The sequence below is a fragment of the Halichoeres trimaculatus genome, unplaced genomic scaffold (genome assembly GCF_033239565.1).
Source record: "Halichoeres trimaculatus isolate MK-OKI-2021-1 unplaced genomic scaffold, fHalTri1.1 fHalTri1_scaffold_20, whole genome shotgun sequence".
In the NCBI taxonomy this organism is placed as follows: domain Eukaryota; kingdom Metazoa; phylum Chordata; class Actinopteri; order Labriformes; family Labridae; genus Halichoeres; species Halichoeres trimaculatus.
The window spans coordinates 28835405-28863346 of NW_027437198.1; the positions used below are offsets into that span (position 1 = coordinate 28835405).

Consider the following 27942-nt stretch of genomic DNA (forward strand, 5'->3'; position numbering starts at 1 on the left):
CCAACCCTTCAACCCCTCAACCCTCCAACCCTTCAACCCTCCAACCCTTCAACCCTCCAACCCTTCAACCCTTCAACCCTCCAACCCTTCAAACCTTCCAACCCTCCAACCCTCCAACCCCTCAACCCTCCAACCCTTCAACCCTTCAACCCTCCAACCCTTCAAACCTTCCAACCCTCCAACCCTCCAACCCCTCAACCCTCCAACCCTTCAACCCTCCAACCCTCCAACCCTTCAAGCCTTCCAACCCTCCAACCCTCCAACCCTTCAAGCCTTAAACCCGTTCCAAAGGAGTTTATTGTGAATACACTGGAAGTCTGAACGACTCAGGGTCAAAAACCCGGCCTTACACTCTGCTTCCTGCTCACCTGGACAAACATAATTTTATCAGAATATTAAATTTAATCTTTAACAACGTTGATTTGAGCAGGGTGCAGGTTTACGTGTCGTTTCCTGTCAGCGCTCCCTCTCATCCCAGTCTACCAAACTTTCTGCTGTCTTCTCTGACGGAGGCGTCAAATAACCAAATAATCGTTTCAAACAGTGATAACGATCGTCGTGTTGCTCCCATGAGTCACTGACAATGATCCTGATCTCAGTCGCTCAAATCAGATCCCGGGGACGAGCAGTCGATCAATGCACAGGAAACTCTGAGCTTCACATCTTATCTTACAGGCGCGTTGTCACACAGTCCACACCAGAGGGCGTCTGTCAAGTTTTATCTGCTGCTGAATTTCTGCCACATGCTTTTTTGTAATTGTGATTTTTATGAAGCAGAGCTGCCTTTATATATTTTTTGAGTTTTTAAGGACATTGAACAACATATTTTATCCAGTCATCATATTAATGTCACATTGGCAGCTTTAAAACCTCCAACTTCCTAACCACGGAGGGTTGTAGTGACTGCTGTGTCTGATCTGTTTGGTGGTTTGTGTCTCTGGTTTTCAGTTTTGGGGAGCAGAAGCTGATGGTAAAACTGAAAGCATCAGGATATGAACTTAACGTTTTCCAATCAGTACATGTTACTGGTTCAGCAGGCAGTTTAAAAACGGCACAGCTGGATCCTCAGTTAAAGCTGTGTTGGTGTTTCAGGATAAATGTCGAGAACAATGCTACAGAGCTCAAAGTGTCAGTGCTAACTCCTATGCAGAAACATCTACACAACGTGTAGCTTGTTAGCGTGCTAAAACTTTACTAAAAAAACACTAAGGCCTACTTAATGAGCTAGCTTGTGAACTCGAGCATGTAGCTAACATATTTTTGACTGATGACGGACAGGGTTAGGAGAGCTTTAGCTAAACCACTCAGCTGGTCCAGGTCAATCAGCGCAGCAAAGACCTTTGGTCTGGACATGTTGAAGACCGTGCTTGGTTTGAATGTGACCGAGTAACATGAGCAACAACAGAGGAGACGTCCTCAGACGACACTGGCTGTGACGGACGCAGGACGCAGGACCCAGGGCGCAGGATGCAGGACGCAGGACGCAGGACGCAGGACGCAGGGCGCAGGACGCAGGGCGCAGGACGCAGGGCGCAGGACGCAGGGCGCAGGATGCAGGACGCAGGACGCAGGACGCAGGATGCAGGATGCAGGACGCAGGACGCAGGACGCAGGACGCAGGGCGCAGAACGCAGGGTGAAACAAATTAATCCTTTAGGAATAAACGGCCTTATGACTTTTTTCTGATTCGTTGTTTCAGAATTACAACAACCTTCTTGGAGCTTGCCAGCAAGCTGCACCATCAGCACACGCCTTACCTCTCAATAACCACCGTGTTGATGGTGTACACGGCAAAATACTACATTTACACGTTGTAAGCTTTCTTCAGTATGAACTTTGCAACTGAAAAGTTTAACCATCATCAACAGTTTCTCTTTTCCCTTTAAGTAACAACAAGAAGGTGGCATTGGCCAAATTAATGGAAATCTGACGAACACCTTCAAAAACTGTCTCAGTCCCGTCTCTATACGCCATCATGTGATTTCTCAGACTTTGACTCAGTAAAACTCACTGGTTTACAAGAACAAGGATTTCTGTGGTCAAGTGTTTCAAGTACAACGACTGGTCACATCTTTCAAAAGTGCCTCCAACTTTCTGAACATATTTGGTCCAAAAAGAAACTTTCTTTAACGTGTTAAAAACATTTTAATGGCTGAAGCTGGTTCATCTTCAACGGCTCCAGAGATGAACTCAGCGTCAGACACGGATCTTTAACACGAGTCCGTTCTCCTCAGTCACACACCGGCCCCTGGTTTTCTGCTTCCTCTTAAAGCGACAGGTGTGGGCTTGGTTAATACTGGTTCCTCTTAAAGCGACGGGTGTGGGCTTGGTTAATACTGGTTCCTCTTAAAGCGACGGGTGTGGGCTTGGTTAATACTGGTTCCTCTTAAAGCGACGGGTGTGGGCTTGGTTAATACTGGTTCCTGAACAATACTGGAGCTGATATTTGACGGCAGACCGAGTTTCACAAACATTTCACGGAGGCAGAACTGTACGTTAGCAGAACGCTGCTTCGTTAGCTGAGGAGAAAAGCAAACACTGAATTAAACTATGAGAAATGATCTCTAGCTTGGTTTGTTTTTTCATTTGGTATAAATGCATTTAACACTTGGAGAGAGTCTGTGGTCTGAACAAGCTCGTGAGAAAAGCTAAAAGAGCAGAAAGGCTCCGAGCAGCTAACCTCTATGACTAAGCTAATGCTAAGTTATCTCTAATTAGCTGGATATATGTGTTTTACAGAAAGAAAGAGACGATCGTCATACTGTCGCTGATATTTAAATGAAGGTAAGTTTTCACAGATATTTCTCAGGGGAAAAACAGCCCTGCTACGTTAGCATAACGCTGCTTCATTAGCCGAGGAGGAAAGACAAACACTGCTCAGAAATCACTTTGAGACGAGAATGTGCCAGGTCTCACTTTTGTTTTTCATTTGGGGGAAGTTTGTTAAACCCTTTGGAGTTTGTGAAGCTGCAGAAAGCTGAAAGAAAATCTCTCAGACTCTGGTCGTCTCTACTTTGGAGCTAGCTTGCCTGCTGATAAATTAAAAACAGCTGTTTGCTGTGAAAAGTTTTAATCTGTTAGGACATTTGAGGTGCTGTCAATAAGCAGTTAGCCAAACCCTGATCTAAAAAGGACCAGCACTGCCAGAGAAATCACTCAGAACGACTCATTCAACTTTTATCTGAAACATAAATTAATAAATAGCATCTTAAAAAACTGGCCCCCTGCTGGTGAAACACTGGCTACGGGCTAAAACTTCTGTCAAGGAACTGGAAACATTTTAAAACGCTCAGAAAAACCAAATGATTAGAGACTAAAACTGTTTGAGCTCAGTGAAAAATGTGTTACTGTAAAATCAAAAACAAAGCAGATTTCACTGACGCGTTAGTTTACTTCGTTAATTATCTACTTTCATCTACTTTTAATAATATTTATGCAACACTTCATACAAATGGGACTGAGTCGAGATAACGTTAATATCCGAATCAGAAACTCAGCATCTAGTAGGAAATTTGGCACTTTTGTTTCACCTGTGTCTGTTTCCCTCAAAGAGTGATTACAGCGCCATCTGGAGTCATGCCTCAGAAATATTTGAACCCTCAGTAAATGGTGCAGCACTCTTTAAATATCAGCTGTTTGTGAATATAGGAATCAACGGATGTTCTCATGTCGCCTAATGTCAGGAAACCATAGAGTGAGAGCACGTAGAAGCTGAACACCTCAGGAACCAGTGTCCCCAGATTTTTATCAACCAGGGTACGGTAAATTTCTCAGGGCCCCACATGAACTAAACGACACCGTACATAACTATCCTGAGAGCAGGTAAACCCACACACACCCCGAACACGGACACGTGGACACTTTGATCTGCAGTCAGCTCATTCTGGACCAGTCACACCCTGTTTGCCAACGAAAACTCTAGAAAAGACGAGTCAGGACTCGGAAACCTTCGCTCCACAGCAGATCATCCCCCTCACTCAGTGAACATCTGAATGTCCGACCCACGTACTTGTTGAAGCCATATTAAGACATTAAATACATGTATAGAGTATTTACAAACAGTACGCCACAGTTCAGACCTGAAACACGCCTCTGCAGGACTCCTCCCACCGCGTGCAGAGACTGAGGCTGGAGAAACAAACCAAAGGCTGGGGGGGCGTCCACGTCCTCACAGCTCCTGTCACTGATCAGAAACTGGTGGTCCAGCTTCTTTCATAGTTTTATTACTAAACTATCATCAGGTGGTGGCTTTTTCCTTTTCCAAGTTTGTTTTTTGTTGGGCTCCACCTCAGAGTCTGAGCTGTGAGCTGAAAAGTGAGGTGGCCGTTCTCCTAACAGTTTAATCCAGATGATCTACGGCAGAGTGTGCACGCGTTGATCCAGTTTAATGAGATTCCAGTTCAGTCCCCATCAACAAAAGGAATGGTTCACAATCACTTGCTTCAAATGTAGTACAGTGTCACATGACTTCTGTCCTTCCTGTTCTGATTTCTGTCCCGCTCAGACGCCTTAGTTACTCTGTAAAGCACTTTGTGACAGGCCGTTGTTAAAAAAGCGCTTTCTTTAACTCAATCACACTGTTATTAAAGAGAGATGAGAAGCCAGCAGAGATCATGGACATAGAAAGCTCAGGCTGTTGAATGTGGTCTCTGCTGATTGCCAAGCCAGTCACCAGGAAGACACACGAGGAGGACTCTGGGTTTGACTGAGGGAGCGCTCTGGGGTTGTTACTGAATGAGCTGTGAGCCTTTCCTGGTTTTCATCCTAACTTTGTTCCAACCTGTCTGTGCAGCAAAATGGTTGATTGGGATAAAATACAGCCTGGTCACGATGAAGGCAGAGCTCCTCCTCCCAGGCAAAGACAGGAGGTAGGGATGAGCAGCACTCTACGAGGGTTTGGAGGTCTTAAGGGCGTCCACTTTGGTCTCCAAGTCTGTAATCTGTAGACACAACAGCACAGTGGAGAGGTGACAAATATGTCTGTGTTTCTGTGGATTTGTATGTGTACAAATGTCAGAACCAAAAAGGAACCAAGAAGGAGCCTTGGGGAACACCTTATTTTCAGGAGCGCTTTTCAAAGTGTAACCTTCAAAATGTTGATGCTGAAAATGGGAAAGTTTCGTTCGAGAGTTTCACACACATGAAACGAAATGAATGAAGTCAGATTCAGATCGTTTATTTAAGCTTGAATCTTTCACTTTAACTGAACCAAGTGGTTCTGCAGCGTGGAGCTGAACTGTCCCGCCCCAACCTGCAGGTGTGAGGACATTAGCGCTCAGTAATCACCACGTGTTGCTCTAAACGAGTGACGTGAAACAGTTAAAGTTCTCCAACCTTCTCCTGAAGGTTGTCCGCCTCCTCTCGGTGTGTCGCCTCACTTTCTTCTCCCGCCTGACGCTGCGCCGTCTCCTTCTTCAGATACTCAATCTCTCTGTGAAAACACACACCAGTTAGAGCTCTGACGTCAGTCACTTCCTGTCCTCTGAGCTGTTTCCTGGTCTTACTTCTGCTGGTACTCCTTGATCAGTCTCTTGGCTTTGCTGTACTTCCTCTCCAGGGTCTGGTACTGGGACTGGGTCTCCTTCAGGTGTTCATCCACCGCCTGGGAGAAGATGGACGCTCGCTCAGTGTGAAAACAAATCATTTTTATATTTATAAACATCTCTCATTTCTTACTTTGCACAAAGACTGAGCTTCCATCCAGTAGCCCTCCAGTTTCTCCATCCTCTCTTTACTGTCCCGGATACTTTGCTCCAACTGAGCACGCTCCATCCGCCAACGCAACCTGTCCTGCTCTGCATGAGCCAGCTGGAGGTGAGGGGTGGGAGTGGAGGAGGAGGAGTTGTTATGTGGGATGAAGAGGCAGAGTTAAGTCATCATTCAGCCAGAACAGGAGCTGATGGAAAACAAGCGCACGTTGTTTGTTGCAGTGAATCGTTCCTGCAGGTGAAGAGGAGGTCTCACCTTGCGTTTCAGGAGCTGGATCTCGGCTTGGGTCACCGCGTGTTTGATCTGGAGCTGGGGATGACAGAGTTTCACAGAGATCCCTGAGCTGCCCAAACCACAGACGGATGAATACACTGAGGGTGAGGGGGGTGATTTACCTCTTTGTATTTATGGGCCAGCTTCTCAGGGTCCAGCTCCACAGGGGACAACATGTCCTGGTTTTCAGCCAGGTCGAACACCTCGATGGAGTTTGGGAACACGGGGCTCATCTCCTCGTCCTCGTCTGTGGCGTACTCGCCTGTCTGTCGTTTAACAGAAAAGGTAAAGGGAGAAAAATGTGTTTCCACTGTGGCCACAGACGGTCATCACATGCCTCCACTTTACAGCTTCAAACCTAAAGGTTTAACTAACGGCTTCATTACTGTGGAATAACCACAAACCTTCACCACCCGTTTAAGGCCTTTATATAAAAATAATGTGAATTATTCATTTGCAGCATTGTAATTAGGACGACATGAAATTTGGTTAAACGAGGTAAACGATGCTGGATGTTTAAATTACATGTGTGCAGATTTTTAAGCCCCTGAATATCCACGCGGTGTGGAAATCCCTGAATCTGTCAGCAAACGGCTCTGCTCCCCTCGAAGACTGACGCCAGATCTTCACTAGACTCGCTGACACTCTGAGGTCATGACATCACTGGACTGGTTCATGACATCAGAGAGACGAGGCCTCAAACACCAAGGTCTGCTCATAGTTGTGCTCCTGACAGGTCCCCAGAGCGCCGACCAATGGGAGGGAAGAGGGTTTGAGGGGTGGGAAGGGGCCTTAAAGAGACAGCAGCCAAACAGAGGCAGAAACAGGGATTTTCTGAGTCTCCAGTGTGAGGGAAACAGGATCTTTGAGACGAAACTCAAGTAAAGTTATAGGATGCCACAGGGACAGTAAAAAGCCTGAAAATATACAACACTCCTCTTTAAACTCAGAGAGCAGACGGACCAGAGACAGACACTCAGATACTGTGCTATTCTTATGTGTATGACTTTTAAATCAGTGTTTATAGTAAGAGATTGACTCAAATAAAACTCACTTTAACTCAGACTTGTTCAGTCCAATTCAGGTCAAATGAAAAATCTGATTCAGACTGGAGCTCAGAAACTAGTTGTTTTTAACACAGTGTGCTACCATCTTTGACCACAAGGTGGAGGAGCTGCGCTGTATTCAAACCACAGGCCACAGAGCGGCACCGAGGCGACATTTTGTCACCAACACACGGTGAAACACTCCTAACCCTGACCCTGACCCTGACCCTGCATGAGGAGGAGTCTGCATGAGGAGGAGTCTGCATGAGGAGGAGTCTGCATGAGGAGGAGTCTGCATGAGGAGGAGTCTGCATGAGGAGGAGTCTGCGTGAGGAGGAGTCTGCGTGAGGAGGAGCAAACCTCTTCATCCTCGTCCATGTACTGTTTGTATCTCTGCTCCATCATCTCCCTCTGCCACCTCTCCTGCTCCAGGGTCTGCTGGATCAGCTGGGCCACTTCGCTCTGCTCGCCCGGCTTCTCCCGACCAATCACAAACCTGGAAAATTCAAACTCCATCAGTCACACTCTGAGGATAAAAAACAGACAAAACCAAAAACAAGAAAGTCGTCCCCACAAACCCCCGATGGAGTTCACTTTAAAGATTCAAGTTAAAAAAGAAAAGAAGAAAATACAACGTTCAAAAGACTGAGATCATCTGTGTGTGTGTGTGTGTGTGTGTGTGTGTGTGTGTGTGTGTGTGTGTGTGTGTGTGTGTGTGTATGTGTGTGTGTGTGTGTGTGTGTGTGTGTGTTCTCCATCAGTCCCACCTGACAGTGCCGGACGTGTTGCGTAGGACAGAGGCGGCGAAGCTCTGAGTGACCCCCACCAGGCTGGTCCCATCAACCTCCACGATCAGGTCATTCACCTGGATCCTGCAAACACACACACACACACACACACACACACACACACATCGATCAGAATCAATCAGAATCGATGAGAATCGATCAGCTGGAGCAGTCTGATCTCTCCAAACTCTGCATGAATTTCTTCCTGGCTTTGATTTCAGTCTTTTCCCATGATTCCCTGATTCAGTTGGTTTTTGTCAGCGAGCTGCTCATCCTGCGCTCAGAACATGAGGTTTCACTGATAAAGCTGATTTTTTTACAGAAAGGAGATTTCATGTCTCAGAGTTTTAACTTTCCCATCGTCCCCAGAGTCTGAGAGAGAAGTTGGAGTCGCTGAGCAGAACAGACGCCACGTGTGATGAATCTGGTTGACCTTCTCCTCAGGATCTGATGGAGGCGCTGAAAAACATGTCTGTGCAATACGAGGTTAACTGAAGCGCCACAGCGGTTACAGCAGCGTCTACTTCTGCCTAAAGCAGAAATGTCTGCAGCTACTACGTGCCAGTCTTTGTGATCCAGTCCTTTAAAGTTAAAAACACACCAAGCTGAACAACGGATGACTCTTGTATTTGATTCTTTAGACGTGTATTAATCCGCGACAGGAAATAGTCCGTCGTTTCTTCCTGGCTAACTCAGCTCGTACCCCCGACCCCGTCTCTTAATGATGTCATCAATTCGCTCGAGGCCCAGTCACTAACACAGCCGGACAGGAAGTGTCAGTGACGCCTCGCTGGTCGTTTCTTCACAAAGGTGTATGAGACACACAAACCTGCCGTCTCTCTGCGCAGCTCCTCCCTCTGTGACCGTCTTCACAAAGATCCCCAGTTTCTCCAGACCCATGTCGGCCCCGGCACCCATACCGATGATGCTGATGCCCAGCCCATCGCTGTCTGAGACACAAACACACAGATGGACACAGATCAGTGTGACGAGACGCAGCGAGTTTCTACAGCCACAAACTTTTTATTTTCATTTCAAGTCAAACACTCCTTCTTCTTCATGCTGTGTCAGTATTTGAACTGTCCAACCGTGATCAGAGCCGCCATCAGGGACGGCCTCTTATTCCAGTCCATTACCTCCACCATCACCAAGTGCTAATGAGGCTAATCCGCGCTAAGTTTAATCCCATAAGGGGATAATGGTGCTGCTAGCAGACAGTGAACGTCCACCAACAGCATCTCTCCAGTTATTGTGTGCACGTGTTTGAGTGTGTAGTTACATAAGGAGCTTGACTGAGTGACTCTTTGTGTGTGTGTGTGTGTGTGTGTGTGTGTGTGTGTGTGTGTGTGTGCACCTTTCTCCAGCTCGACAGGAAATAGGTCAAGTTTCTCTACTCTTTTCTCCAGCTCGTACTCAGCCGATGCTGCCATGGGGTCGATGTCGTCGTTGCGTCGGTCGTAGTCTTCGTTTGAGTAGGTGGTGAAGACCTGAACAGGGGCAAAGGTCAAAGGTCAGGAGGTTTCAGCCTTGGTCTCTGGCTGCATGTGCTCTCTTTCAGAGGCTGCATTTACCACAAAGCAAACAACAGCATGTAAAAGATGCAGTAAAGTCATGGTCTGTAAGGTGAAAACAGTTTTTTTAAGAGGGCCTGAATCATTCTGCTCTCCCACATTTTAAACACGGATATAAAGCAGCAATGCTGAGAGTCCTTTTTTATTTCCATGTTTTCTTCCCGTATTGCTGCACATGACGAGCCTCCAGGAGGCCGGCCAATCAGAGGATGGGGGTTTGTGGAGCAGGGAGTGTTAAAGTGACAGCAGCAGAAACAAAGCTTTTCAGACAGAGGCTGAAACTAAGGTTTCATAAACAAGCGTGAGGAAATTAGGGATTTTCTTGAGCTGTGATTTATGTAGCTAGCAAAAGGCCAGTTCAAAGCCTAAAAACCAGCACAATGCCCCCTCTTTAAAGCTCAGTTAAATCCTAAAGGAAAGGACAGATTTGGGAAGACATTCAGTGTGCATGCCTTCTCATTTAAAAGTGGTGTCTCCATCATTTGTCAGTGCACAGAAACGTTTCACAAAATGCTGAAAAATATAGTTTAGAGATACAGTTTTGGAGTTTCAGGCACAGAGGACACATGAATACACCAGTAATTACATCAGACCTGCTGTTGTCTCCGTGCTACAGACCGTCTCAGTGTGAGCTCTTCATTAAAGCTCCTTCTAGATGATTCTTTTTGCACAGCATTTTGCACAGCGTTAGCATACTTGTCCTCACAGGCCTGTCACAGCTCTCTGTAATTATGCAGCCCTATAATTGCCTCCACTGCCTGCATTGTTATTACTGCAACACATTCACACACAGGAACATCCAGAGGCAGAAAGCCTTCATCTGAGCAGGCAGCTACTCCGCAGCAAGAAGAACTGACATGTTACTTTCTCCACGAGCGTCTGCACCAGCGCTGACTCAGATCGCACAGACAGAATACATGCACGCAGGAAACAGACAGCGACGGCGTTGGAGAGAAATCAGCAGGATTTATTTTAGAGGGAAGATAACGACACGTGTGTGAAAACGCTCTCCATATGTTCTTCCTCTCTCCATCACAGCCCCCCCCCCCCCCCCCCCCCCCCCAAAAGGTCGGCAGCAGCCGTCTCCCTGGTGACCATCTTTTGGATCACATGGCTTAGTTTCCATGGAAACCGAGGGCTTGCCCAGTGTGAGTCTGGCACCAGCACTGACTCGTTCTCCACTCCCAGTCTTCCTGATACACACGTTTGTGTGTGTCTGTGTGTGTGTGTGTGTGTGTGTGTGTGTGTGTGTGTGTGTGTGTGTGTGTGTGTGTGTGTGTGTGTGTGTGTTTGTGTAGGTGGTGTGTCTGTGTGTGTGTGTGTGTGTCTGTGTGTGTGTGTGTGTGTGTGTGTGTGTGTGTGTGTGTGTGTGTGACAGCACCAGTCCAGATCAGGGTCTCAGACTCGCACTCCATGGGCCACAGGGCCTCAGAAACCACTTCATATGGTCCGCCACAGACCGTCCGTACTCATGGTCCAGTCCGTTGCTGGGACTGAGGAAAACCTGATTTCTGAGTCGACCTTGAATGCATCATATTCACTGGGCCACACAGACAAGGAAAGAGCTGTGGATGCAACAAAATGTACCACAGAGCAAAAGGTCCAAACGTCCTGTTGTCCACAAGCCACACTGAGGGTTTTCAACTACCAACCCTGAGAGCAAACATGACCCAGCTGTCTGAGAAGAATCGTCTGACAGCGAGCGCTCAGCGCGACGGAAATGTCAGTCAGCGTGTTTTTCAGGTAAACAGGAGTCTGTTGCCACGATTTCAGCATCTTCTGTCATACACGGTTTGATTACTTTGATCTAAAGCGACTGATTAATCAATAAGTGTTCGTTAAGAACCAGAAGAGCAACACAGCAGACAAAGGAAACCCTCTGGTGCTAAAAACAGAAACAAGCTGACACACTGATCACCTGTTACTGATCACCTGTTACTGATCACCTGTCACTGATCACCTGTTACTGATCACCTGTCACTGATCACCTGTCACTGATCACCTGTTACTGATCACCCGTCACTGATCACCTGTCACTGATCACCTGTTACTGATCACCTGTCACTGATCACCTGTTACTGATCACCTGTCACTGATCACCTGTTACTGATCACCCGTCACTGATCACCTGTTACTGATCACCTGTCACTGATCACCTGTCACTGATCACCCGTCACTGATCACCTGTTACTGATCACCTGTCACTGATCACCTGTAACTGATCACCTGTCACTGATCACCTGTCACTGATCACCTGTCTCTGAAAACCCGTCTCTTTACACCTGTCACTGATCACCTGTCACTTATCACCTGTCACTGATCACCTGTCACTGATCACCTGTTACTGATCACCTGTCACTGATCACCTGTTACTGATCACCTGTCACTGATCACCTGTCACTGATCACGTGTCACTGATCACCTGTCTCTTATCACCTGTCACTGATCACCTGTCACTTATCACCTGTCACTGATCACCTGTCACTGATCACCTGTCACTGATCACGTGTCACTGATCACCTGTTACTGATCACCTGTTACCGATCACCTGTTACTGATCACCTGTCACTGATTATTCGTCACTGATCACCCGTCACTGATCACCTGTCACTGATCACCTGTCACTGATCACCTGTTACTGATCACCTGTCACTGATCACCCGTTACTGATCACCTGTTACTGATCACCCGTCTCTGAAAACCCGTCTCTTTACACCTGTCTCTGATCACCTGTCACTGATCACCTGTCTCTGATCACCTGTGACTAATCACCTGTCACTGATCATCTATCACTGATCACCTGTCACTGATCACCTGTCTCTTATCCACATTGGCTGAAAGTCAGCAGCATGGATCACCTGTGTGGCAGCAGGTAACTGGGTCAGGGCCGGGCAGAGAGGCTGAATGTGAACAAAGTCTGTACGAGGCCAAAGGTTCACGCTGACAGGAAGAAGCTAAGTGTTGTTCCTGATTAAAAAATAAAAAACAACACGCTTTGAGAGAGAGAGAGCTAAAGCATACCCAGAATCTGTATTAAAGAAAGAGAAAGAACAGAAATACTGAAACATGAACGTGGAAGCTACAAAATAAGCACAGTGTAAACTCAGAGGACAGGGAGTGATAGCTAGCTAAGTGCTACATAATGATACTAACAACTTAACCAATTAAATCAAATCTTTCTCACTAAAACCTCACAGAAAGTTCTTCAGTCGTTCAGGTTTGTCTTTAGGGAGGAGTTTAAGGATAGCAGCTTAGCTTAGCTTTAGATTTGCTCATAGGTTGACTTCAATGACAGTTATACAGAGCCAGCCCCAATGCTAATGAGAGCCAAGCTAACCCGCTGCTGGTTGTATTAGCATATTGAAGCTACCGACACACTTAGAGTAAATTAATCAGTAGCAAGAGAAAAAATGAAACATGCTGAGTACAAAGCTGCAGCTTTCACAGTTTTGGTTTCATTATTCTCCTCGATAAATTTAAAGGATGAAGGAGAAATCTTTCTTTTTCTTCTTTAGCATAAACCCAGTTTTGGCTAAACTTGAAATAGGTGTGGTCAGTATTTTAGTTGTGGTTTCTCATGAATTTAAGCTTTTTAACTATTATTCCTACCTGGAAAACTTCAAAAAGTGTAAACATAAAGTTTGTAGAGCAGATGAATGAGTGTTGTACAGTCCAGGACACAGAGTTAAAGAGACGGTTTTCTTTGGCTTTAGCCACCTTAACAACTCGTTCAGACTCAACGGCAGCAGAGCAGCTCTCTCAGTGAAGGCTTGGGATAAAGTCATCGGGTAACACTCTTTTTCTGGCTGGCCTCATCAGTGTGTTTGAAATGCTGTCAGCTAGCCCGAGTGGTGAAGCTGCTGCTGCTTTGGCGTTTACCTGCAGGGCCCTGTAAATGTTTTTCTGTCTGTGATTATTAGTCTTTGCAATCCTCGCAACCCAGATGTTGCTGTCGTGTTTTTAATTAAATGAAGGCACATTTAAAGGTTCTCCATGATGGATGATTTAATCAGAGCATCAATTCACAACCAGGAATGCAGGATATTAATTAGGCACCAGTTGTTTTTATTTCTTTTGTTGGAATAATCAAATTCTATAACTATGATTGGTCTGCACGTCCTCGAGCAGAAAGTTTTGTTCTTAACTTGTTAAAAGACTGAAGAAGCCTCTGTTCAGCCCATGCTAAGTTTGCATTTTTAAGCTAATGTGACTTGGATTAAGTGGGACAAGGCTGTGTGGCAGAGTGTTACAACAGATTACTGAAAAAAAACGCAAGAACAATGTAATCATAGATTTCAGCGTCAACCTTAACTGCAACTTCTGTCAACAGAACAAGAGTCATCAGGAGGAACAAACAGAGCTTTTAAAGGCTGATGGTGAAGGAGCTGTCAGCCTGTTTGTGCTGCATGCAGGCTGGATGTATCTGCAGCCAGACGGGAGTGACGTGAACCTTTAACAGCAGGAGGTCTGGATCATTTAGGTCTGACTGAGCCTATTAAAGGGGAGCATGTCGGGGCGTGAAGGTGCATGTTTCTGAACTGAACTGTTCTGGTCAGTTTTGTGCTCTGACCTCTCAGAGTGGTTTCCTGATCCATGGTGCACAGCCTCATGCATGGCGTTAAGAAGAAACTGAACTGGAAGCTGGTTAGCAGCTACATCGTGAAGTCTTGATCCTGTGGTCCGACGTGCAGAGACGTGGGCCAGAGACAAGCTGCTTTAACAACCAAATACAATTAACTACAAGACTATTTTGGTACAAACATTTACCTTTTCTGGTGGAGCCTCTGACAGTTACTCTCCAAACTGAAAATTTGACTAAATTTAAGTGCACACTTTCCTCTGTCCCAGTTTTCAGCTTTCTTGTTTGATAAAAAGTGACTTCTTCGTTTTCCACTTAAGACAACATGTAAAAGCTATGTCCCTAATACAGAAAATACATTTTTAACAGTATTTTTTTACCTTACTGAACTGAAAATGTGCCGAGCAAACACTTGTTTTATGAACTGATACACCCTGCATAGATTTTCCTAACACAGAAAAAATAAAAGCCCTGGCCTGACCTCTGAAGAAATAACTGATGCTGTCCACCTGTTTCCAAGAAATGTAAACACAGGAGCTTTGTAGGAACACAGTCCATCAGAACAGAACCGGTCCATCATTTTCTGTCTTGAACCATGTTTTCCTCACATGGTGCTGACAGGTAATTAATATGATTAAAAAAGGCTTTACAGTAGGGCTGGGTGTGAAGGTTCGGTTCTGCCCGTCAAAAGCCTGGACGAAGGAGGAGGTTGATATTTGGACATAAAAAGAGGAATCAACAGAAGAAAGTTCATTTGTTGTTATAAACACATTTACAGTGTACAACATGTAAACTGACCTGTCACTGGTTACCACCTGCTATTTTCTGTTGTTTATTTTTCTGAGTAAGAAAACTGCTCAGAGTGGAAAAGTACCAAAGCTGAAAAGTCAAACTCCAAGGTTTGAACCGTGATGTGTCCAGTCATTTCCTTTTTGTTAAAACTGATTTTAATTTAATTTGTATTGACAAAGCATTGCTCAGGGACTGGGTTTGAAGGGAACGTGTGGATATTGATACAGGTGTGAAATATTTCTGGCTGAGACCCAGTTCTTCTTCTGAGGCTCTAAAGGGACGATTATAAAAGTTGTTTGCTGATTAAAGCTGATTTAAGGAAGGCCTTAAACAACTGGACTGTAATAACTGAAAAGCACACATATACACCGAGCTTGTTCAGCTACATTTTGTTGTCTCCATGTTTAGCTGCATGTGTCAGGAAACAGCTTTTCATGTGCTGGTGTCAGGGTGTCAGACGGCCCTCAGAAACATCAGATCTGCGTGGTTATGATGCGTGTGTGAGTGTGTTTCCTGACATCTAAACAAACCCTCTGAAGCTCAGAGGTGGTTTTTGGTCTACGTTAGCAGGTGCTCATTTGACACGATCCACTGGACAAGTCACAGAGGCTCTTCATCCCAAACAAGGCCTCCTCAGGCCACAGGCTCTCCTTTTAGCTGCGCTGAGGCCGCAGAGGTCAGTGGTTAAAAGTTTCAGGATCCAAGAAAATGTAAAGAATCCTTCTTGACCTGACGGCCACGCCAGGATGAAAGATGTTCCTCTTCATAATCCTCAACCGCTTTCAAAAAGAGAACAGGACTGTGCATGAAATGTGATTTAGGCTGCAAAGGCACCGCCCATTTCTCTGGCCTCAAATCTGCAAACACATCTGTATTATGACGGCTGTGTCAGCCCGCCGCTCTCGCCCGCCGCTCCCGCCCGCCGCTCCCGCCCGCCGCTCTCGCCCGCCGCTCCCGCCCGCCGCTCGCGCCCGCCGGTCCTGCCTGCCGTTCCTGCCCGCCGCTCCCGCCCGCCGCTCCCGCCCGCCGCTCCCGCCCGCCGCTCCCGCCCGCCGCTCCCGCCCGCCGCTCCTGCCTGCTGCTCCTGCCTGCCGCTCCCGCCTGCCGCTCCCGCCAGTCCACTAAAGCCTGCTGCTCCTGCCTGCCGCTCCCGCCCGCAGCTCCCGCCCGCCGCTCCCGCCCGCCGCTCCCGCCCGCAGGTCCTGCCTGCCGCTCCTGCCTGCCGCTCCTGCCTGCTGCTCCCGCCTGCCGCTCCCGCCAGTCCACTAAAGCCTGCCGCTCCTGCCTGCCGCTCCCGCCAGTCCATTAAAGCCTGCCGCTCCTGCCTCTGCTGCTCCCGCCTGCCGCTCCCGCCAGTCCACTAAAGCCTGCCGCTCCTGCCTGCCGCTCCAACCAGTCCACTAAAGCCTGCGGCTCCTGCCTGCCGCTCCCGCCAGTCCACTAAAGCCTGCCGCTCCTGCCTGCCGCTCCAACCAGTCCACTAAAGCCTGCTGCTCCTGCCTGCCGCTCCAACCAGTCCACTAAAGCCTGCCGCTCCTGCCTGCCGCTCCAACCAGTCCACTAAAGCCTGCCGCTCCAACCAGTCCACTAAAGCCTGCCGCTCCAACCAGTCCACTAAAGCCTGCCGCTCCAACCAGTCCACTAAAGCCTGCCGCTCCAACCAGTCCACTAAAGCCTGCCGCTCCAACCAGTCCACTAAAGCCTGCCGCTCCAACCAGTCCACTAAAGCCTGCCGCTCCAACCAGTCCACTAAAGCCTGCCGCTCCAACCAGTCCACTAAAGCCTGCCGCTCCTGCCTTTTCTGCTGCGTGACGTAGAAACCTTCTGCTGCCTTCCTCTCTCAGGAAGTGTGTGCTGCTGTCTCCATCGTGACACGTTAAGACATGTTTCACAATTCACAGAGCTCAACCAGCTGACTGTGGGGGGGGGTTAGAAAAGAGCTTCTGTTGAGTTCTGTGTTCACTCAAACACACACACACACACACACACACACACACACACACACACACACACACACACACACACACACACACACACACACACAGTCAGCAGGAAATACTGTGGTGAAACAGACAGAGAAAATCCCCCTGTTGGTGCATGTTTGTGTGTGTGTGTGTGTGTGTGTGTGTGTGTGTGTGTGTGTGTGTGTGTGTGTGTGTGTGTGTGTGATATTCAACCAAAAGGAAGTCAATCAGTCTTCTGACTTCATACTCTTGAGTTTTTCTTGTGGACCATGAAAAGTTTTGGTCACTTAGTTTTTCTTCATTCTGTTTCAATGTTTTGCTCCTTCGCACTAACCCTTCACACTCACTGTTTAAAAAACACAGCCTCAGGATCGGCTGTCAAGCTGTTTGGCCAAATGAAAACTTTTTCTTTGACTTTTTCCCTAAAGAAATATTTCTGCTCAAGAACAGCGCCAATATCTTTTACAGTCTGTCAATATGTGTCATATGTACCACTATCTGTCACTATCTGTCACTATCTGTCACTATCTGTCACTATGTGCCACTATCTGTCACTATGTGCCACTATCTGTCACTATCTGTCACTATGTGTCACTATCTGTCACTATCTGTCACTATGTGCCACTATGTGCCACTATCTGTCACTATGTGCCACTATCTGTCACTATCTGTCACTATGTGTCACTATCTGTCACTATGTGCCACTATCTGTCACTATGTGCCACTATCTGTCACTATCTGTCACTATGTGTCACTATCTGTCACTATGTGCCACTATGTGCCACTATCTGTCACTATGTGCCACTATCTGTCACTATCTGTCACTATGTGTCACTATCTGTCACTATGTGCCACTATCTGTCACTATGTGCCACTACCTGTCACTATCTGTCACTATCTGTCACTTTGTACCACTATCTGTCACTATCTGTCACTATGTGCAACTATCTGTCACTATCTGTCACTATCTGTCACTATGTGCCACTATGTGCAACTATCTGTCACTATCTGTCACTATGTGCAACTATCTGTCACTATCTGTCACTATCTGTCACTATGTGCCACTATGTGTCACTATCTGTCACTATGTGCAACTATCTGTCACTATGTGTCACTATCTGTCACTATGTGCCACTATCTGTCACTATCTGTCACTATGTGCCACTGACTGTCACTATCTGTCACTATGTGTCACTATCTGTCACTATGTGTCACTATGTGCCACTGTCTGTCACTATCTGTCACTATGTGCCACTATGTGTCACTATGTGCAACTATCTGTCACTATGTGTCACTATCTGTCACTATGTGTCATTATGTGCCACTGTCTGTCACTATCTGTTACTATCTGTCACTATGTGCCACTACCTGTCACTATCTGTCACTATCTGTCACTTTGTACCACTATCTGTCACTATCTGTCACTATGTGCAACTATCTGTCACTATCTGTCACTATCTGTCACTATGTGCCACTATGTGCAACTATCTGTCACTATCTGTCACTATGTGCAACTATCTGTCACTATCTGTCACTATCTGTCACTATGTGCAACTATCTGTCACTATGTGTCACTATCTGTCACTATGTGTCATTTTGTGCCACTGTCTGTCACTATCTGTTACTATCTGTCACTATGTGCCACTATCTGTCACTATCTGTCACTATGTGCCACTGACTGTCACTATCTGTCACTATGTGTCACTATCTGTCACTATGTGCCACTGTCTGTCACTATCTGTCACTATGTGCCACTGTCTGTCACTATCTGTCACTATGTGCAACTATCTGTCACTATCTGTCACTATCTGTCACTATGTGCCACTATGTGTCACTATGTGCAACTATCTGTCACTATGTGTCACTATCTGTCACTATGTGTCATTATGTGCCACTGTCTGTCACTATCTGTCACTATGTGCCACTATGTGCAACTGTCTGTCACTATCTGTCACTATGTGTCACTATCTGTCACTATGTGTCATAATGTGCCACTGTCTGTCACTATCTGTTACTTTCTGTCACTATGTGCCATTATCTGTCACTATCTGTCACTATGTGCCACTGTCTGTCACTATCTGTCACTATGTGCCACTGTCTGTCACTATCTGTCACTATGTGCCACTGTTTGTCACTTTCTGCCACTATTTGTCACTGTCTGTCACTTTCTTTTACTATCTGTCACAATCTGTCACCAAGTGCCACTATCCGTCACTATCTGTCACTATCTGTCTCTATATGTCTCTATATGTCACTATCCGTCACAACCTGTCACAACCTGTCACTGTCTGTCACTATCTGTCACTATCCGTCACTATGTGTCACTATCTGTCACTATCTGTCACTTTCACTCACCATGTGTCACTATGTGCCACTTTGTGTCACTATTTGTCACTATATGTCACAATGTGTCACTTTCTGTCACTTTCCGTCACTATGTGCCACTATGTGTCACTATCTGTCACTATGTGCCACTATGAGTCACTATCTGTCACTATGTGCCACTATGTGTCACTATCTGTCACTATGTGCCACTTTCTGTCACTATCTGTCACTATCTGTCACTATGTGCCACTTTCTGTCACTATGTGCCACTATCTGTCACTATGAGCCTCTCTGTGAGCCAGTTTGTGCCTCTCTGTGAGCCAGTTTGTGCCTCTCTGTGAGCCAGTATGAGCCTCTCCGTGAGCCAGTTTGTGTCTCTCTGTGAGCCAGTTTGTGTCACTCTGTGAGCCAGTTTTGGCCTCTCTGTGAGCCAGTTTGTGTCTCTCTGTGAGCCAGTTTTGGCCTCTCTGTGAGCCAGTTTGTGTCTCTCTGTGAGCCAGTTTGTGTCTCTCTGTGAGCCAGTGAGTGCTTTGGTGGGAGGAGTTAGCAAACAGCTGATAAATCAGAAGTTTCTCACAGAAAGCAGGGATTTTATGTGACGTGAGACATTAAGCCAGAACAGGAAAGTTTAGAGCCAGAAAATGAAGAGGAAGAAGCCATGGACACAGCTCGTCAAACTTTCAGCCAAATTTGACTCACCTTGATTGGCCCAGTGCTGAACTGAATCTTCCTATTAGGCGGTGGTGGTTCGTCTTCTTCAGGCAAGCCCGGCATCTCAGAGCAGCCCGACTCCGGTTGAAAGGCCTCGTCATCATCCTCATCTTCCTCATCATCGAGCTGGCTGCCCCCAGAGTCCTCCTCCCCGATCCCGCTGTAGGCACTGATATCTACCAGATCGCCTTCCGAATAATCCTCCTTCCTCGAGCCATCCTCATCCTCGTCATTCTCCTCCTCCTCTTCCTCACCCGTCCTCCTCTCAGAGTCTGCTTCTTTCTCCTCGGAGGACGGCGAGGAGCATGGAGGCTCTTTTTCTCCATTTTCCAGTGGAGCATGAACGTCGGCCTGCACGAGCCTGGATCCAGCCTCGGACCCTGTGAGGGGGCCGTCCTGCTCGTCGGCCTGTGGCCCCCCCTCAGAGGCTGCCAGAGTACTTGAGCCCCTGGCCTCAGTCGCTGCTAGCTGGGCCTCGGACTCCGGTTTGGCCTCAGAAGACAAGTGAGAGGAAGACGAGGAGAGGGAGGATTCAGATTCTCCTGACTGTGCCGACCTCCCCTTCTCCTCACTGGCCGCTCCTCCTCCTGAACTCCTCTGCAGAGGAGCTGCTGTGTCTGGAAGCTCTGCTGTGTGGGCTCTCGCTTCAGCTGGCACCTCCTTCAGGTCCTCCTTACTCGGGGGTAACACCTTTCCCTGAGTGAGGAGAGATGTACAGGTGATCACCTCTTCATACCAAGTTTGAGCTGAGTCACATCCAGAGGCAGCGTGGGAAAATTATTCATAAAGTAATCAGTTACAGTTACTGCCTACTTTTCCAAAAAACTAACTGGTTCAGTAACTGATTCACTCCTTCATAAATATAATTAGTTACCAGAAATTATTTTTGTTCCTTTGGAAAAAAAACAAAACTTTAATTTTGCAAAAGAATTCAGTTTTTGCAGGTTTTGCTCTGGGGCATAAAGCTCACGTCTGTTCTCGCCTTTTCCATCTCTGACAATAATCCAGAGCCGTCTCATCGTGAAAACGCCAGGTTAACCCACAGACCGCTCTGGACTTGTTGAATCTGCAGCTCCTGAGTCTGAGGGACCGGGTCAGACCTGATTCAGGAGGGATCCTCCTGCTCTGACCCGTCTCTGGATCCACTCCTGACTTTTCTCTGAGATCTTTTCAAGTCAAAACAAGTCGCTCCCTGCGCCTTATATTCAAACCTGGAAAAGCACCCCCCCCTCCCTGAAGTTGGTTTGATCCAAAGACGCTGCAGGAGATCCTCTCTGACTGAGGTTACACAGACACACACAGGGAGCTGTGTGAGGTTTGTTGATGAAAACTTGACTTTATGTCTTTGTTAAAGACGTGTCGACATGATTGTTCTCATCAATCCTTCTCTGTCTGACGCTTTTCCCACGATTTCTCTGCAGCTCCTCTCTGAGCGATCCAGGTCTGATGCAGAGTAACGCGTCTCATTTCACTGTCGGTAACGTTAGCGGCGTTATAACGATTAAGGCAGTAATTAATCCCCCGTAACTGGAAAAACTACAGTTGTTAGTAACGCCGTTAGTTTCCATCCCAAACATCCCAAACACTGTCTGTGAAAACAGAATAACCAGCTCCACAGAAACTGAAACACGCTTCTCACCTTCTTCCCAACACTCTCTCCTCGAGCTGGAGGTTTGGGCTTTGGTGCCAGGGCAGGACCCGACCGTGTCTTTGGGAGGTAGAGATTGTTTGGCTGACCCTTTTCAAACACCGCGCTGAGCTGGCTCACGGTTGGACTGACGGCATCTCCGGGCCCGGCCAAAGCTCCAGCGGAGGGAACGGCGGCAGGAGGAAGCGTTGGAGCAGGAGGGTCATCCAGCCTATCCAGGGCCTCGGTGGAGCCGTTGAAGCGAGCCACAACATCCAGACGGCCGTCCTGAAAGCCCGACGCTCGCTCCTTTTTCAGTAAGATCCGATTTGTTGCTGCTTGCTTCTCCTGTAGGAGGCGACACCGGGTTACGGAGATCCTCTTTAGAGCGACCAATGCAAATAAAACAAAGAGGTTTCCTACCTGCAAAGTCCTCTGTTCAAAGATCCTCCTGGTCTCCTGGAGCTTGGATAGTCCTGCAGCGGGGCCTCCACTGTCTCCTCCTGCTTTAGGGTCAAAACGGTGGACCCTCTCTGAGACCGTGGCGCCAAGCTTGAGCAGGGCGCTGTGGTCGACGTTTTCATTGAGGCTGGAGGCTCTGGGGAGGGAAAGCTTGATTTCCTGGTCTTTTCCTGCAGAGACAGCAGATTTCATTGAGACACAGAGCGTTTCCTGAGAGAGCAAATCTCTGACAGTCTGACTGACTCACACTGAAAGCAGGAACGTGACGTACGGAGACAAAAGATAAACTTCAGAGCCCAAAGCTACATGAAGCTAAATGATCCCCAGTTCAGCTGGTCACTCACTGACAGAAGCATGAAATAACAATAATAAATAATAATAAATAACTTCTCTGAGTAAAACCAGCCCAGACCCACTTTCATCTTTAGTTTAAGGTGCCCTGATATATTCTGGAGAGGGACAGAGTTTATTTTATCTCTGAGAATAAGAACTGACTGATGTGCATCGTAACGCTGGAGAACGACCTTCAGCGATGACTCAGGCTCTGGTCGCTGTGTTTACGTTTTGTCCCAGGTCAAACTAACGTTGAGAGGCCATCAAAGGATCTGTTACCCCATGAATTACCGAGCACTTTGGCTGCGTCCTCTTCGTCCCCAGGTGACTGCATCTGCATGAACATGTTCTTGATACGATGAACGTTTGACCCGTATTTCCGGCCCCGCCCAGTTGGGCGGGGCAAAAGGGCGGGCTTGGAGCCGGGGTCTGAGCCGCCATTGGCAGCATTATTCAGGTGATCAGTGGCCTTCTTCAACGCCGCCAGCCCCGCCTCGTAAGCGTTGCGGTGGGGTGAGGGACTCCGTAGGTTAGAGCTCCCCCCGCTGGCCCCACCGGAGGCTCCGTTGCCGCCTGTGGCTGTTGGGGGCTCAGTCTTCATCATGTTTGGCGAATCAGTTCCCCCTCCGTAAGCAGCGAGACGGCACGGTCAGCGGCATCCTGGGGCTGATGGTCGGTGACTGCTTGGATGAAAAAGGGAAACAGACAAAGCATCAGCATCGGATTGAGGATCCATTTTTATTTTACCAGCAACAACAAATGTTTGCTTTACCCGTGACTCTGTCAAAGTTATTCATTACGGGACCAATAAATCTGAATCTGAATCTGGATTAGAAAAAATACTGTTTCTGGTCAGTGTCCATGATTTGTCTTGTCTGCTCACTGACATACGCAGGTCGTGTGGTTGTAACCCTGGGCTTGGCCTCCAGGAAGAAAGGCAGTAACCAAACCTTACTGAGCAGAAAAGAGTTTTTTCAATCGTAAATCAGCTCCAAAGCCGAGCCGGATGGTTCACTCAGTGACCACAAGTCCTGCCCCGGTAATTTCTGAGTCTGCTTTGTCTACAGGAAAATATTTCAACATGTTAAATCTCAATACTTCAGTTTCTCAGAAGCAAATATTTGCTGTTTAAATTCCATCTTCTGTGATGAAACACTGAACGCCTGCGCTCTCTCCTGCTCCGTCTGATGAAACCTTCAGGTTCGGGGAAAATCTGGAGAGAACTGAGCAGAAAAAGTAAAAAGTTCACTTTCATGTGTTTGAAAACTCAACGTGTGTAGTCTGACATCAAACAGCTTCAGAGCGCCCCCCACGCGGCCCTGTGAGCGACTTTATCATCCAATTAAAAAGATGACGCGCTGTGACCTCATCATGTGACCTCATCATGTGACCTCATCATGTGACCTCATGCTGCTGCTCTGAACGCCAAACTCACTTTGTGACACAGTCAGCGCGTGAACACGTTGGACTGTTTGCTGATTACCGTCTAATGAACCGGCTGAGAGCGTTTGGCGTTTACTGCCGCGTCTGACGCCTTCATCTGCTTCAAGCCTGAAACACTAACGATGGTTACACCAACGTTCTGCATACGTTTCACTAACTGCTTCTTTAAATGTACCAAAGCTTGGCAGATGAAATCCTTGTTCATGAACCTCTTCAACAAGATCAACTTTCATTTGTCGTTTCTGCACATTCAGTCGCTCCAGCTGAGTCAGGATTTCTACAAAACCTCAGCGATCTTTGTCTCTGGGGCTCATCGGGCCTCCGGAGAGGCAACGCGTTAGCCTAGCTTAGCAAAGAGAGCTCAAACTTCAGGAGAAACTAACTTGGCTTGGTTTGAAGACAAAGGGTAAAACAACACGTAGTTGGATGGAATGATTAAAAAGATCATTATTTCTACAGTTTTTAATTTAAATTAGTATAAACAGCAAAAATCAAACTGAAACATTCAGAAAGGACAACAAACAGCGTCCCCGATATAAACACAAACTTCATCCACAAGAGATTCAGTCCAAAAGCAAAGAAAACACTGACCCACTCCAACGTAACAGAGTGACGTATTCACAACTTTAAAGGTCAAAACAAAGATGAAAATAAAGAGTTTTAAACTCAGTTACTTATTCAATCACGTCTGATCCAGAGAAGTTTTTCTTTTCCTCTCAGACGGTGGGATGTGAAGATTCACTGTAAGGACTCAGGGTCCACTCCTTCAGATTTTACCAAACAGCCAACATGAATGCTCCGAGTATAAAATAAACCCACCGATGGGTTAATGACCCCAGCGTACGGTCAGTTTGTTTCTGAGCAGCTCGTAGGAAAGTCAACCAGTGGGAGCGGTGGACAATTTATCTTACATCAGTAATAAATCGTTTTAATGCGCACATTGTCAAACGTTTAATCATAAACTGAGTGTTTGATTTAGGATTCAATATTTTCAGAAAAGGGTGAAATGACATCAGTTTCTTGGTCATTTCAAACATTTTGTGAATTCACAGTTTTTCTTTCTGAATTCTGTTAAAGCCTTTTTTCCTTTCACTGACAGTCGTTTGAATATGTCGAGCATTTGGTTAAAGAGCATGTGTTTTCATTTTTAAGACGGAAGTCATCATCATCTGTGCAGACGCGTGGTCAGAGGAGGATCCAGGTGTTGACAGAGTCATTAAGATCGATTCAAAGGAGAAACTGCTGATGAACGACAGGTTTGTTCTTCAAACCTTTGTACGCTCGGTTCAAGCACATGTTGTGAGTTCACACTGACTGAACGAGGCCCAGCGTTGATAGGGACAAACTTCTCCTGATGACGTTAAAACGCTGCTAAACTGCAGCCAAACGTTCGGTCTGTGGTGATTTAACCTTCGACTCACAAGACTGAGCTCTGAGAGGCCAAACTGTGGCTCAGGCCAAAGCTTTTACTCTATAAAGAATAAAACAGTTTATATTTCTTCCTGATGATTGTGCTCAGAGTTAAAGCTACACCACAGGTGATCAGCGTTAGTATGTGTGTCTGTTTCAGTGGCCTCTCTTTCAGCCTCACGGCCGTGAATCCCAGCATGTGAGGAAAAGTCGGAGCAATCAGCAAAACCAGTTTTTAAAAAGTTCTTCTTCTCCTGCTCGTCTTTGGTCAGTGCACAGGACTGAGTTCAGCTACAGCGAGAGTTGTTGGTCCCACTTTGAGTCAGACTATGCTGCAACATGCACCTCATCCACAGAAGGTAAAACGTGTCCGAGCACGCTGCTGTTTGCTCTCATCCTTCTCCATGGCAACACAAACAGGCCGAGTGTCGGTGGGACGAGCTGCTCCAGACTTTAACCGTCTCCTCGTTTCAGTCGTTAGAAACAAAAACTACGACTCGCTCTGCTGTCAGCAGCGTTCAGGATGTGAGCCACACATGGGGACTGTGAGGGAGACCCTGGGTCCAAACACACACACACACACACACACACACACACACACACACACACACACACACACACACACACACACACACACACACACATCTGTCTTGTGACACGGTCTTGTCTAAGAGTAGATTCTCACACGCTGATCATGTGAACTTAAGTTAGCCAATCCACTCGAAAGCAAAAGCAAATAACCTTTACAAACGCCTCAGGAGAAGCACACACACACACACACACACACACACACACACACACACACACACACACACACACACACACACACACACACACACACACACACACTCCTGATAATCCTGGTATCATATCATTCAAACAAATGGGACTGTGGTTTCACCGATGCAGAGTTGCCACGACAGAAAAACAGATTTTGATTTTTCCTAAAAACAAAAGTAAAAAAGTAAATTTTGATTTTGGTGTCATCATCAGACAAACGTCCAAATCGAAATCTTGGTCTTTCCAAGAACAAATCAGTCTGCCTCCTGAGGCCAATAATCCCTTGGGGTTGGTGGTTGCTTCCTGGAATTCAACCTGCTTTTTAAATCCTTTGTCGTCCTGCTCAGAGGACGGGGCAGCACGCCCAGCTATTGTTTGAGGAAATCACCCTTTCACCTTCAGCCAAAAACAGACAGAAAAGTAGATTATACGTTGTCGATCATATGTCTAGTTATCGATCACTCTGGATCGTCTGTGATCGTATCTCTCCTCTGACTTCTCTATTTTAAAACCAGCTCTCGGTGTGTTGTTTACCCAGAGCTGCTCTCCCTCTCCCACGAACATTACACACTCACACAATGTTAGCCAGGTCAATACAGTCTAAAATTACACCATGACAGCTCAGCCACTGCCTGCTGCCACAGTAATCCTCAGCATGTTGAGGGAAATGAATATTGACTGATAATATATTGATGGAGGCCTGAGGGAGCCCCTCCCTCCACCAAACACAGGCTGCAGCAGGCCAACCAACAGGCCGGGCCGTGTTTACCTCCAGGGTCAGAGTTAGACCTGTGAGGATGGTCTCTGGTGCTGCAGGGAGACCCCATCCTGTGGCGTCAAACGGAGACTGACGCCCTGTGTGACCTGTCCATGCGGTCTCTGTGTGTGTCTGAGTGTAGTGGGTAGGTCACCTGCACGCTGCTATAATGTGAAGTCCACTCCGTCCTAAGTCCTGAGTCCCCACAGCTCCCTGCCTGCTCAGCATCTCTGCGTGTCCGCTCCTCAATGTGCGTCACGCAGACTGTGCAGGAACAGAAGGCACATTATGGCAGCTACAATGACTCCATCTATTCACAGCGACAATCCCTGCATCTGTAGAGACTGGGCCTGGCCTAGTGCGATGGTTCATCCTGGCAGACACACACACACACACACACACACACACACACACACACACACACACACACACACACACACACTGCGTGCTGCTGCTGCTGCTCCTGCTGCTGCTGCTGCTGGCGAGAGAGAGGCTTTGTTGGCAGAAACCACAGCAGGCGTCTGCGGCTCGCTACGAACTTCCTCTCAAACACTCACACTTTACTGCTGCGCTGCCTCCAGGGAAATCTGTGTCACTAACAGGGGAATGAACGCGCCGCTGCGCATCACGACGAGCCACTCGTGGATTCGGCTTGCGTGGATTAAACCAAGAAGCGTCAGTTTCGTTGAAAAGACCAATTTCCCCTGTCGTCGCCGTGTGCCACTTCCGTTAAGTACACCACGGCGGAAAGTGACGCTAACAGTGTTTGAGATGGGCTTTTTAATCAAATGAAGGAGGGCTGACCGAGCAGAAACCAGCCGAACTGTGTGAGACGCTTCGGTTAATGTGTCGGTGTCCCCGTTCACCACAGAAACCACGCACAGGTGAGCAGGTAAACACGAAAACACAAACCAGCGGGATTTCAGAGGAGGTTCGGCCTGACGGGCTGTCTGACGAGCAGGAAACGCGGTTTAAATCCAGATGTTTTTTTTCTACTGTTAATGATTTAAACCCGGATCACACGGATACATTAACCAACACTTGTTGTGTCTGCGACACAACGCGTCACCGACCGGTTTTGGACCCTGATGCGGACTGACAACAGGCCCTGCTGGGTGTCTGTCTGCTGCTCTGCGTCGCTTCCTTCCTGCAGCCTCTCCTTCACAGACATACAGCGGATCTGAGCGCAGGTTAGCGGAGGTAGACCCCGATCCCAGCCCAGGCTGTCCGCCGCTCACCGTACCTGAAGATCCGGGGTGTCGAGCAGCTCAGCGCCGGTTAAGATCCGAGCAGGAGAGCGTCCATTGTCCTGCTGCTGATTCCTCCTGAGAGCGGACAGACTGAGAGCCTGCTTTGCCTCTGCTCCTCCTCC

General features: G+C 47.4%; 1 protein-coding gene across 4 annotated transcripts; it reads right to left on the reverse strand.

The window, feature by feature from the left end:
- Positions 1-213: 213 nt before the first annotated feature.
- Positions 214-27942, reverse strand: LOC141810155 (neurabin-2-like). Of its 4 annotated transcripts, none has more exons than XM_074697525.1 (15): positions 27814-27942; positions 22460-22860; positions 21809-22017; positions 21398-21733; positions 19747-20454; positions 9171-9303; positions 8646-8766; positions 7796-7900; positions 7389-7524; positions 6105-6248; positions 5965-6018; positions 5677-5808; positions 5505-5602; positions 5335-5431; positions 214-4940 (listed from the first exon to the last, which is right to left on the reverse strand). In XM_074697525.1, exons 2-15 carry the CDS (start codon positions 22782-22784, stop codon positions 4887-4889), a joined length of 2652 nt encoding a protein of 883 aa, XP_074553626.1. In that variant the 5' UTR covers positions 22785-22860; positions 27814-27942; the 3' UTR covers positions 214-4886. The 4 variants fall into 4 exon arrangements, with proteins under 4 accessions (XP_074553626.1, XP_074553627.1, XP_074553628.1 ...); XM_074697526.1 differs by having other exon boundaries at positions 22460-22863; positions 27814-27913; XM_074697527.1 differs by having other exon boundaries at positions 27809-27879.